Source organism: Amblyomma mixtum, chromosome 3 (assembly GCF_055824585.1).
Source record: "Amblyomma mixtum isolate Tamu chromosome 3, ASM5582458v1, whole genome shotgun sequence".
Lineage (NCBI taxonomy): Eukaryota > Metazoa > Arthropoda > Arachnida > Ixodida > Ixodidae > Amblyomma > Amblyomma mixtum.
In genome coordinates, this window is record NC_143014.1 from 33,811,273 (window position 1) to 33,824,641 (window position 13,369).

Below are 13,369 nucleotides of genomic sequence, written 5' to 3' on the forward strand. Positions count from 1 at the left end.
GCCTAGGAGTGCCATAGGTGACATAGTTTGCAATTTCCTAAAAAGCGCACAAAGCTTTTAGTTTCCGCTGTTAATCTCTTATAAGCCTGGTGAATGCAGAGCAGTGTGTGAGATAATATCTTTTTTACCATGCTTGCTGACAGCACTATTTGAAACAGTCAATGGTACAAGAGTTGCCTACCAAGCAAAAAAGATACTATCAGCCTTAAAATTTTATGGGATGCGTGTTCTCAGAAAAAAAAGTTCGGCAGTGTTTAACCATGGTTATACCCAAAGGCTGAGCGACAGCATTTTGGCAATGGCCCGGGCCAAATTTGGAGGTCACCATCATGTCGAGCATGCTCAATTATGGTTGGGTATTCGTTATGGTCCAAATCGGCCAAGGTCAAACTTCGGGGTGGCCGGGCCAAATTTTGGAAATGACCTGGGCCAGTTTTGGAGGTCACCATCATGTCAGGCACACTCAGTTATGGATTGGACATCGCTTTTCGTCCAAATTGGGCAAGGTCAAATTTTGGGGGTGGGTCTAATTTTGGTTGGGTAATCAGTGCGAAAGCACGGATTTGTGCTTTGCACACGACGACGATGAGCGGCCAGTGCCGCCGGACAGAGCAGATGGAAGTTCATGAAGACGATGCTCTGCAATGCACAGAGCGAGAGTGTGGTGCAGTTTAACACAAGGTGTGTTCGGCTGTGGCGATAGCCTAGTGATCTCGTGCAACGTCCTGTGAAGCTGATTTGTTCGCGCCGCCACGGGTTCGATTCCCAGTCATAAATTGATTTCCTTTTCTTTCTCTTTTTTCTATCTAGGCACATTCTGTCTAGGCTGAAGGTCATTCGTTCGTAGCGGACAGGTCATGTGTTGAGCGGGGTTGGCGCATAGAGCAGAGCTATCACTCTAAAAATTAATGCTGCCCTGCTTTGTGACCCAGTCACCTGGTAATTTAACCTGTTGATGGAACATGCTCGTTTCCACACACTTTCAGACATTTCATGTGATTGGCTGACATCACTGTGCTGAAATAAATTTTTCCCGTGCACCTGCATCCCGCAAAATTTTATGTCTGATAGTACCTATGTCATGTGCTGCAAGTTTGACATCCATCATCCACCAATGCCTTACAATGAAACACAATTCTTTCTAAGATTTTTATAGATGGCTTACCTTAATGCCCAATGTATCAAGTATGATACATTTCATATACTTCCGTAACTTTTTTCTTGCCTGAATTTTTCACCTCCAAACAATTCCGCACTGCCATGCTAATATACCGTATGCATTGTGCATTCTATGTGCTGAAAGTGCATCACACACACCAGTATAGATCCTTCCTTCACATTTCAGTGTGAATGCATTTTCTTTTGTAGAATGTTCCACTGCGGCCACAGGTGACCTATAAATGTACTGGCATCATGTTCTGTGCATGCAGAACAGCTGTTATGCTTTGTGGAGGCTCTATGGATAGGGTGAGATGGCCACCTGAGTCAACTTTTGCCTTAGAGCCATTAAACTATGCACATTAAAAATTTAATAATGGACACAGAAAAGCATAATAAGTGCTCACTTTATAAAAAAAGAAATGGAGGTATATTTTGTGTTTTTAGAACAAAATTTTTGCTTTAGACTTTTGCCACAAGAGGACCAGTAAAGAGCGAAGTATCAAGTTGCAGGCAAATGGTGCGAGTGGCACAAACTGCAGGTTGTAGATAAGACCATGTGCATAAAGAGAGCGAAAAAGAAAAAAAAAACCTACCATATTTACTTGCATAGTAGGCACACTTTTTTTTTCAGAAAATCCGGCTCAAAGTTCGGGGTGCGCCTATTACGCGAGGTAAAATTTCCAAAAATTTTTCGACTCACAAAATTGAACATACCGTATAAACGCACATGTATAAGGGCAGCACCACTGTAAGTTTCCCCAAAGGAAATATTAAAAAAAAAAAAGATCCATGTAAGGGCTGCACCCAAACTTTCCACGACCCACGCGGGAATAGCCTTCGAAATGCATGTGCCGTGGCCTCTGCGATCAGCTTCGGCTGCCAGTAACCGTGTGCTTGATCGCGGAAGCCACGCATGCGCACAGGAGCTTCCAGGTACCCCGCCCACAGGTAGCGCCAGAGGAGGCCGCGGGGCATCATCATCATCAACCCCCCCACTATTCATCTCACCAGCTCCAGCTTTTTGTGGCTGTCAAAGGCACGGGAGTTGTGGTAGCGTGTTAGTTCACCATAGTTGTGGCTTTCGTAGGCTGTCGCTGAGCGTTGCAATTTTAGCACGACGGGCAAGCACCTTAATAGCGACACGGCTGGGGGATTTGCTCTCGAACACGGCAAGCGTGTGGTAGTTGCGACTGCGGTGTGCCTAAATTTCCGTATGCGACTCCAAGTACCGAGGTTTTCATTGGCCTAAGTCAGGAAGGTTTCCAGCTGGAGATGAAGCTTTCCAAACAGACATGTAAAGTGAGCATCCCTGAAAACTGTGTGAGGAATTCAGCATGCACGGCTGTTCCACGCGATGTTGCTGTACGTGCTGTGGGTCCACAGCAGCTGCGATGGCAGCAAAACTAGCGAGGACTAGTAGTCAATTCAGCAAAAACTTCATTAAAATAAGTTTGGGTTGTGGAATGTGTGTTTTCCTTTTATCTGAGATTGGGGGGAGGAAGGTCTACTTGAAATCATGTAAATACAGTATTGATCACAGTGCCAAGTTCGGGGTGCGCCTGTTATAAGCGGAAATAAAAAAATCTGATTTTTTGTGACCAAACGGGGTGCACCTATTATTTATTTTTATTTTTTTTTATTTATTCGATACTGTCAATCCCATCAGGGGTCGTAACAGGGAGGGCATTCAAAAGTACAGAGGCACACAAAAAAGATAGCAATGGTAATTAATTCAAAGTACATAAAAAATATGACACAAGATTATACATTAGAAGATACGTATAACAAATAAATCAGAATGAGGAGCATGTGACATGATTTTGGCGGACAATAATACCACAAGTGAAATCACAAACGGAAGGAATAACTTCGTAATGACATATATGAACTCAATAAATACTAAGATATAAATAGTTGATTTTCCACACGTGTGCTAAAGGAATTCAATGATGGATTACTAACAATGGATGTGTTCAAGGTGTTCCATTCGCATATAGCACAAGGGAAGTATGAATATTTGAAAGTGCTAGTACGGAATGAAAACTCGTTTAGAGTGTGTATGTGTTTGTTACGTGTTTGTCGCGTTTGTGATTGTGATATGTATCTTGAAGTGTCGACTTTTAATTGATTGTGTACGAGTTGGCACATGGTTTTAAGGCGCGCTAATTTTGCTCTGTTTTGAAGGGTTAGTAGTCCTGCTTGTTTGAGTAGGTCTGTTGGTGAGTCTGTCAACCTGTGTTTATTAAAAATACATCTGACCGCCTTCCTTTGCACTGCTTCTATTTGTTTAGTAAGCTTGTTAGTGAAAGGAAACCAAACAACATTAGCATACTCTAGAATTGGTCTGACATATGTGTTATACGCGAGAAGCTTTGTTTCTGATGGTGCCAGTTTGAGGCGTCTGTTAATGAAAAATAACTGTTTTAAGGCGGTTGATGTGACATTGTTAACATGAGAATCCCATCTGAGGTCAGAGGTCAGTGTTATGCCTAAATATTTATATTCGGACACCGAATCAAGAGGAATGTTGTTTAATGTGTACTGAAAATTTGATTGGTGTATCTTTCTGGTTACGGATAAAGCAACTGATTTTTTAACATTAACCCTTTCACTGTCACGGACGTACCGGTACGTTTTCGCGCTTCCCCCCCACAGTGTCACTGACGTACCGGTACGTTCTCTATCGTGCGTTCAAAATTTCGCGCTTGAGCACAAGGCTGACGCTCCTGGACTAGCTGCGCCATCTGTTGAATCTTTCTACAAGTTCGTATTCTCGCCCCTTACTGTTTTGGTACGTGTATTGGAGAGTACAGAGTACGGAGCGACTGCCATCCCACCCCTCTCTCTTTGCTGAATGGCACGGTTGCTCCGCGTTCGCCATGACGCGCGCGCGTGTGGTTATGGGTCCAAGGGTTGTTCTGCCATCTGCCGCTGTTTTGCAGGTTTTTATTTTTCTTCTGTCGGGGTGTGAGCTCGCTTCAAGTTCAAGGGCGCGCGTCCGAGAGTCAAAGAGACTGACACATGACTCCATCGCTGCTTTCGCTCTCTGGTCGCACCCTCGCTTGCGGCTGGCAGCAGCAAAAGCAAAGCCCCTCAACTTTGTTTTAGCCTTTTTCCATCTCCCTCTCTCATCTTTATTACACAGCGTCCCATTTCTCTCGGTTTTGCGGGCCACTGAAAGCACATCCCCGCTGCGCCCAGTTACTTTCGGATATGGCTGACCGCGCGAGACCACCTTCCTCTGCGCATTGGAGCGGTGGCTCTTCAGATTCTAAATACCAGCCGAGCTCGGATTCGGACTCTGACAACGTCTCATCCGAGGAAGAGGCGAGTTCCGCATCGTCAGATTCTGAGGCTGAAACGGCGGGACCATCATCCCGGAAGTGTGCGACACTGGGGGTGCGTCACGGGCAGAAACACCCGACAGCGAAAGGGTTAATAGTCATCTGCCATTCTTCACACCACTTGGTCACTGCTGTTAAAGCGTTATTTAAAGCTATATGGTCATTGACGCAGTTAATTTCCTGGTAAAGTACACAGTCATCGGCAAAGAGTTTAATATTGTGAGAAATACTAGTAGGTAAGTCGTTTATAAAAATTAAAAATAATACTGGGCCAAGAACACTTCCTTGTGGCACGCCGGATGTAACATTAGTTGTTTCGGACTTAGCATTGTTAATTTCGACGAATTGAGTACGGTCAGTCAAATAATCAACGATCCAATCTACTATAGGGCCAGCTCCAAGGGTTGCATTAAGTTTCATAATAAGTTTAGAATGTGATACGCGGTCGAAAGCTTTCGAAAAGTCTAAGAAAATGAGATCAATTTGTTTCTGTTGATCAATAGCGAAGGATATGTCATGTGTAAGATCGATTAGTTGCGTGACTGTAGAAACTCCTTTCCGAAAGCTGTGCTGAAAAGGTGTTAAAATTTGATTTTCCTCTAAGTAGGTTGTTATGTGCTTTAAGATAATGTGCTCTAGTAAATTGCATACAGTGCTTGTTAGTGAAATTGGTCTGAAATTTGAGGGATCTGATATGCTTCCTGTTTTGTGTATAGGTGTCACTTTAGCTAGTTTCCATTCTTTAGGAATGGTGTGCGATGACAATGACTTGTTAAAAAGTATTACTAAATATTTTGCTACCCATTCGGCATATCTACGCAAGAAAATGTTAGAGATTCCATCAGGTCCTGATCCTTTCTTTGTGTCCAAGTTTAATAAGAGGTTTAAGACTCCTGCTTCTGTTACAGTAAGGGGTTCTAAATTATTTCCTGAACAAAAACTAATACGAGGCTTAATTCCGTTGTCTGTAGTGAAAATAGAAGTAAAGTAGTTATTCAGCGTGGTTGCAATATTTCTGTTTTCCTCTGTAGAAGCTTGGTTATCTTTTCGTGATTTAGGGTTCAGGTGACGCCAGAACTTTTGGGGAGCATCTTTTAAGAAACGAGTCAGCGTGTTAGTAAAGTAAAATGTTTTAGCTGATTTTATTTTGGTTTTTAAATCAGTGATGGCCGAGTTTATTTTTTCAATTGTATTTGGTGATGGATGGCATTTCTGCACTTTTTTCAGCCGTCGAACTTTTTGCTTCGCATGAATTACGGTTCGAGTTATCCATGGATTACGTTTGCGTATTCTCTTAGTCTTGGTAGGCACATAATTAGTAACGCAATATGACACAACGTTTTTGAATCTCTGCCACAATGTTTCTATGTCAGTATGGGAGTAATGGTACTTTTATTTAGTGACTTACAAACTGAATTCATGATAGTCCTACTGGTTACTTACTGTCACATGAATTTTTCTGAAAAGCAAAGGAAGGCTGCTTTAAAAGCAGTTCTGTTTTAGCTACACGCAAGACTTTCACCATAACTGCCTGGCAGCCTAACTAAGAGGACAGCATCATGTCAAGGAAGATATGTTTGTAGTTGTGCAGATGACAACCACAGAGGCCTGCTCTGCACATCACTCAATGCTTGTACTTGAGCATTTGTCTGAATTCAATGATTCAATAGCATTTTTGAACTTACAGGGTACTGCATGACCCAGTGGACTACTTCACATCCACCTCTTGTTTCCCGGTCAATGATGTCGAGCTTGATCACGAGCTTGTCCCATCGCTTGCGGTACTCGGTGTCAGTCTGGAGAAGCCGATATAGGAATTCAATCACCCCTCTTAAATGGCAACCATGCTATGCTCTCAAGGCTAGGCATGCAAGTGGTTTATCAAAATGAAAACATCCTTGTGGGTCTACACCCATGTGATGTGCAATGTAAGCGTATGTTTAAAAACTTCATGTGGTTGGACTTAATCAAGACCCCTTCACTACGGTGTATGTCATAGCATAGGTGCAAATTCATGTTTTCAAACTGCCGATATTACCACCATGTTCATGTTCCCAATACACCGTCCAAATTTGCTTCATTACTGTGCTTAGAATAACCACCCAACCTATATTCTTATTTTTATTTTATTTATAGATACTGTGAGCTTTTACAGGCTCATACAGGAGTGGGTAACAAGGCAAACAGTGAAAAGTAAAAGAACATGAAATATAAAACATGTAAGTAATTTTTCCGAATAAAAATAATGGAAAGCAAGCATAACAAAAAGCACAGAATGCGACACAGATAATCCTGCAACTATGGCAACAAGGCCTATATTGCTATAACATCCGCTGCCGTATGCTTTCAAAATGTCAGAACAAGTTAACTTAATCATATCCAAAATCGTGGCCGATCATAGTAACACTCCTACATTACACTGGATATGCCACTGTCAACAGATGTTTTACACAAAACTGTTTGCATATGCTTAATCAGAAGTGTCTTTAACAATTACTATTCCTAAAGCACTGATAAGTAAGATTAAATAAGTGAACATACAATTTAGCAGAACATTTAATTCTGCACTGTTTGGAGGTAGTAACACTATACAGAAGTGAGCAGCTGCTACACACACAGAATGACAACTGCTGTCATAAATCTTTTTTTAGAATCCCTGCTTGATAACGGGCAAGTACCTAGCAGGAGGGGATCATTCAAATGTCCCAATTCAAATGCCCAAATAGGGAAAAAATGTAGCCCATTAGTAATATAGTGTTAATAATAACAGAAATTAGCGCAAAAATATAGACAAAGGACACGGGAGGAGACGCATATGACGATTAACAAGCACTACTACCAACTTCACATGTTAATTGTCATATGTGTCTCTTGCCTTGTCTTTTGTTGCTATTTTAGCACTAATTTCTTTACATTATGCAACACCAACTAGCCTGACAGCATGCCCGTCTAACATAGTGTTATTTGTAGCTTTTGGCAAGTCAACTGTACAAGTACCACACTTAGCCTAAAGGGGGCATTGAGGACAAATTGAAATCGGCCTGTACCAAAATGGTATTGCACTCCAATCACAAAGAGACCACTCTCACTGAAAACGAAGCTTTTATAACCTAGAAAAGACAAAAACGAAATACAGGTGTCATTATCACCGGTCGTTCGCAAGTAAAATGTGTGCTTCGACACCAATTTTTTAACACGACAGCGTTAAGGAGCTCATGTCGAAGAAAATCTGGCGTTGTGATCGTGGGCACAAAATCCACGAAAAATACTCAGAGAAGCAACCTAGGAGGCAGGTGGGCCACCTAGGCACGTAACCTTATGGTGTCATCAAAACCTTCCCATCAGATTGTGAGCAAACTGCACACCGTGGCAGGTGGCAGTAAAGTAATGACTGGTCTCTAGAGGTTGCTCGGCAAGAGCAACCTGGGTCGCACAAGCCCCACCAGTGGCAGCACGTGCCAATGCAGGGCAATGGCGTATTGCTTAACCACTGCACCACTGTGCCAGGGGTGGTACAAGGACTACCAGGGATCTATGAATGTGACGTAGAGAATGACCAATTCTGCAAATATGGCCATTCACCCATTAGGCTATTGCATCATATGGCGGAGCTGAAGTGGCTTGAGTGTCCCCTCTGATTTTTTCCCGCCGATTTCAGAGGTTACGGTACATTGCATTAACTTCAAAATGGTGGCAGCCTGTCCTTTTTCATTAAGGGCATCACGAGTTTAAATCAACTGGAAGGAACATTTTTAAACCAAATTTTTTCACCCATAAATGCGTCTCTTGCTGCCAGGCAAACAGCACCATAGCCTGCAAAAGCCAGGGAATCAATTTTTACTGATAACAATAAATACATGGAGTTATTTCCAGTATCTCTTTAAAGGGAAACCAAGGACAAACTGAAGTAGGCCTGCATTGACGGATTACTCCGCTCGAATGATCAAATGATAAAGATGTTATTTTCAATGAAAGTGCAGCTTTTATCAAAGAACGAAATACAGGTGTATACAGCACGTAATTGTACGCCTCAAGCTTGAGTCGACAGCTGAGACTAGCTACCCTGCACATTTTAATAGTCCTTATATTTGCCCACATGCAACCACAGGTCTTGGTAGGTCGATACATTTTGGTTGTCAGATATGAACAAGTAATAAAATCTGCAGTCTATGAATGGGGAAACCAATGTTTCCCACTATGGTAACCAATCGCTGTTTGCTAAAGGACTACCACTACTACTGGAACTTTCTGTAGTAGTAGCAGCAGAGGAAAACTCATAAAATCAGTCGATGCTGACTGATCGTTAATTATTTCACAAAAAATTGTACCCAGGCATACCTACTTATAACCTAGTTTGCAACCTTCCATGAATTTGGCAAAACTGCTGCAGCTAAAATAAGTGATTGTAATGCACGTACCTGAACACTGAAAAATGCTCTGGCCGGGATGTCGTAAAAGGTCCCAAACACTGCAGAAGAAAGTAGTGGTAAGCAAATCTAGGCAGCTGTGTACATGAGAAAAGACGTGAGCACCACCGTACCTTTGTACTCGTAGCCTGATGTCTCCGGCATCCACCGTCTCCAGAGAAACATCTTGCTGTTTTCAACAACAGGTTCCCAGCCTTCTTCAGCCAGATGTGCTTTGAATACGTCTGGTTGTAGTGTTGGCTCACTGCAGTTGCCATTTGTATTGCCACACTTCTGAGAAAGGATTTCAAATTCTTCTATGCACCTGCAAATGTTAGAGAGGACATTCCTGTTTCGCTACACAAAGTCATGTTCACGCTCTGAAGCTGTGTTACCATGACAACACAGAAGCGGAAGGGAAACGACGTTTCGGATATCGCACTTGCCAGTTTCAGATGCGGTTAAAGTCGCATAGTTAGGTAAAGCAGAACTGCCAGCGTCAGCTTTCGCAACCTTGATGTACTTAGTAGTTCCCAAGCAGGAGAAAAACCGCGCAGCATTAGCCAGGCATTTTTTCGGTGAACTTGTGCGGGCCCGATGCTTACCCTTTTACTTCGCTGTCGGTGATGCGCTCGTGTTCCCACTTGAACAGAGCTGCACTTAGGAGGAAGGCAATGGGCTTCTGCGATCTGCTTCGAAGCCTGTCGAGAAACCTCGACACTAGGGTCTTAAGCGTTTTCTCCGTGTAGAGCCGGCTGTACAGGTTCCATATCTGATTAGCTCGCCGCATGCGGTGAGCAACGTAAAAGTTGCACTGCTTCGCCAGGATTTCGCCTAACAGCACGACTCGTTCGTTCACTTCTGCAGCTAAGCGCTTCCACAGCTCGTTTGCCATTTTACAGTCAAACTTTTCCGTAGCGAAATCACGGACACAGATGCTGCTTTCTTTAAAAAGTTCACGAGTGGCTAAGTTAGCGGCAAGGGACTTGACGGTGATCATATCTGACCGCGGGTGGTTGTTGGGCCGCAGCGGCCTTCTCAGCACGGACACTAGTTGATTTAGGATCATCACTGCCGGATACCAGTGATGCGTGGACGAGAAATATCAAGCAATCGTACTAAGCAGCGCAATAAACGCAATTTGCCGCATCACATGTTCAGAAACATGCCTCTCAACGGAAAGCGCATTTCGGGAACTCTCGACGAAGAAGCCCTAAACAGCAAACCAAAACAGTGCCGGCAAAAATTGATACTAATGTAAGTACGCTAGAGGATGCCTCTCTCTGGTACTGTTTCAGAAAGCACATGTCAAAAATTTTATTAAATAGCTGGGCGACATTGACATTGTCCCGATCTAAAGGGCATGCTGCTATCTGGACGTCCGGTACGAGAATATAAGGCCGGCGGCCTCAACCAGCGCGGAGATTTGAAACGATACGTGTTGAATGCGCCGTGACACCGTCACATCGTCGCCGCATAAAAAACTGTTTCTCAATAATGGAAGATCAGCTAAAAATAATATCCAGAAACCGCGAATTTATGTTGCTGGTCTTGAACTTGGCGGAATCGGTGAGTTGCCTCGTTTACAAGAGTACAAGTTCGCTGTGTAACGGTCGTCTTTCTGTGATCGATTGACTGCTGTCGATCCGACAACTATTTGGACAGTTAATAACTAACTCTTACTTAATGGTGTTAAATGAATGCATCCATTTTTGTTTAAATTTTAGGTCAACCAGCTGGTGCTAAGCATCGACGGCACCACTAAGCTCTGCAGCGAACGAGTGGTGGACGCGGTTCTTGCGATTTTGGACACAGCTGATAAATACGGGGACAGAGCTGTGAGCACTACACTACCTTTGCATGACTGCATCTGGCACGTTCTGTGGCATGCGTTGTTCTCTTCGAAGTGCTATGGTGGTGGTGTACTACAGTTAGAACTCATTGTTTCAGTTGCAGAACAGCCTGGAGCCATTAAAACATAAGCTAAAGGTTGGAATCGCCGAACTGAGGACATGCTGTGAAAAGATGCAGCAGTTGCTTTTTGTCAGGCAACAAGCTGTACCTCTGGGCCTTGAGGTGGATTTTTTTTATTAATTTGCTGTGCTGTTTAGTAAAATTGCGTCACATGCGAGGCTAGCATTTGTATTACCTTTTCTTTACTTTCAGCTTCTTGCATGTTTGGAGGAATATGAACTCGCAACTCTGGCAGAAGCCCATGATGTGGCAATTCAAAATCTGAAGGAATTGGAGTCGTTGTATGGTAGTCAAGGTGTGGATGTTCGTTCAAGGATCCTTGTAAGTCGTCTTTTATTCTGTAAATTTCGAGTTTATTGAAATACAAAGAGGGTAAGGGGATGCATTCTTTAAACATAAAAACTGTGTGAAGGACGGGAAAGAAGCACACAGGACGAGCGCAGACTTACAACTGGTTTATTTCACCAATGTCTCTTTTCTTCTTCAACAACAAAGCACATGCACACCAACCACACTGTGCCATGAAACAAGCAGTTACATTGTCAGCCAAAGAAAATCCACTTTCTTACTGTAAAAGTGGACAGAAATCTCACTTACACATTTGTCAGGGCTGCATTGAGTGATCTGTAGGACTAGCATTTGTATTACCTTTTCTTTAACTTTCATCTTCTTGCATGTTCGGAGAAATTTTGCAGTCATTTTGTTCCCTTGCAGCACTGATAATCTTTTTTGAAAAGAACTGGATTTCCTTGGCTTGGCTAGGTGGTTGTGCATTTGATGGCATTGTGTGTTTGGTGCGCATGTGCTTTGTCCTTGAAGCAGTAAACCAGCTGCTAGGCTGCACTCGTCCCATGTGCTTCTGTTCTGTGTCCTGTCCTTTCGAAGATTTTATGTTTAAAGAATGTCATTCCTACTAGACCCCCCATTGCACCCTTCTGGATTTCAAAGGATGCAGGGTGCCAGAAAAACTGATTGTGGTTGGTAAGTCACCTTCTGTATGAACTCGCAGTGCTCCAACAAGGACAAAAGACAGGCTTACACTAATCAAGCATGCGAGTAGTTGCTCATTAGCACCCGTATGAGTGCAGCCATACGACTGTGAAGTAAAGCTGTACAGCCTTCTCAGCATCTTTGCAGCTGAAGAAAAACGTGTCCTGGTCCGGGCCAGGGCAAGAAACTAGCATACAACAGTCAGATACCACATAATTAGGGGTTGGACTTTTCAGTTTAAACCGAAAAAAAAAAAAGTTTGCCGAATTCAATTTTCGGAATTTAGTTTCAACCTAAAAAGGTGAGTATCCTTGATGTGCATGCCACAGCCAGCTGGCTAGTGATTACAAATTACACTCAGTCAAAGGAAAAGATTGCCAAAGTATGGAAGTTAGGACCATGGTGGGATGGTAGCATCATTAGATTAGGTAGGGCCGTAACGTGGTTTGAGCATTGCCCTGCTACCTCACATGGCTCTGTATACGGAAGGTCCCACCACCTTGCTGCACTTTGTCTGCTAGCGTAGCGCTGTTTGTTCACTGTCATCACCCGCTTAAGGCATGGACTTGGTTAGGTCGGTTTTTCCACTGCTCCAACGCGAAGCCATGCATAAGCATGTTACTAAAACAGCCCAGAAAAACAACAGTCAAGAAAGGTAGACACAGGACGAACACTCTAAGTATGTTAGCGCTCGTCCTGTGTCTACCTTTCTTTTCCGTCGTTTTTCTGCGCTGTTTTAGTATAGTGAATCCATACGAACTCACCCAACTCAACGTTTTAATAATGCATGAGCATAACAAAATAGTGATGTTCTAGCTACCACAATGGTTCAGTGGCAGTTTCATCACTATCGTCAATACGAAGGCCATTTGTTACCCTACCCATTCGCAAAACCTAGCGAAAAACTGAATGATAGCATGACAACCCAGCTTTTGCTATAAACTTCCACCTTCGCTGTATCACATTTCTCTTGTTTAGCTTTTGCTACTTTTTTTTTAATGGTGATAGCATTTTCTTCTACAAGCACAGCTCTAAGTACAACCACTTGAGCATTAATTACTGGCAGATTCGCCGTTCATGCAAAGAAAAACTCTCAGGAACTTTTGGCTGCTGAGGAAAATAGTAATTGCAAAAAAAAAAAACAAACAAACCAAAAACTGCATTACAAAATAAACATGAAAAAAGTGCTTAATTTTCGCAAACTAGAAACTGAGAAGTCCAACCTCTACACATACTGCATGGTTTCCCACAGAGCTAACCTCCAGCATGTAAATTCTGCGCTGTGCTACACTCCTCCTCACATGTACTGTGGCATTGCCCATAATCTAAAATGCTTATTGCCCTGCCTCTTGCACCTCTAGTCATAACTTAAAGGGACGTGAGGACAACTCCATCGAATTATTGTTGTCAGTAAAAATTTATTCTACGGCTCTTTCTGGGTGTGTTAACACTTGTCTAATAACAAATGACGCATTTAGGGATGAGAAATTGAAT

At 42.9% G+C, this 13,369-nt stretch overlaps 2 protein-coding genes across 4 annotated transcripts in view; one reads left to right on the top strand and one right to left on the bottom strand.

Annotated features, from left to right (window-relative positions):
- Nucleotides 1–10,117, bottom strand: part of LOC149349623 (stAR-related lipid transfer protein 7, mitochondrial-like) — a 31,364-nt gene extending 21,247 nt beyond the window's left edge. For both annotated transcript variants that reach the window (XM_089578657.1, XM_089578658.1), the window contains exons 1-4: nucleotides 9,517–10,117; nucleotides 9,046–9,236; nucleotides 8,924–8,973; nucleotides 6,191–6,301 (exon numbers count right to left, since the gene is read on the bottom strand). In XM_089578657.1, coding sequence (XP_089434783.1) covers nucleotides 6,191–6,301; nucleotides 8,924–8,973; nucleotides 9,046–9,236; nucleotides 9,517–9,980 — 816 coding nt within the window. In that variant the 5' untranslated portion in view covers nucleotides 9,981–10,117. The remainder of the gene's footprint in view (nucleotides 1–6,190; nucleotides 6,302–8,923; nucleotides 8,974–9,045; nucleotides 9,237–9,516) is intronic.
- Nucleotides 10,118–10,322: 205 nt separating this feature from the next.
- The window catches only part of LOC149349624 (uncharacterized), a 34,787-nt gene continuing 31,740 nt past the window's right edge, over nucleotides 10,323–13,369 (top strand). Inside the window, exons 1-4 of one of the 2 annotated variants that reach the window (XM_089576802.1) lie at nucleotides 10,323–10,480; nucleotides 10,639–10,749; nucleotides 10,862–10,987; nucleotides 11,078–11,206. In XM_089576802.1, coding sequence (XP_089432928.1) covers nucleotides 10,409–10,480; nucleotides 10,639–10,749; nucleotides 10,862–10,987; nucleotides 11,078–11,206 — 438 coding nt within the window. In that variant the 5' untranslated portion in view covers nucleotides 10,323–10,408. The remainder of the gene's footprint in view (nucleotides 10,481–10,638; nucleotides 10,750–10,861; nucleotides 10,988–11,077; nucleotides 11,207–13,369) is intronic. The other variant, XM_089576803.1, reaches the window with a different exon arrangement.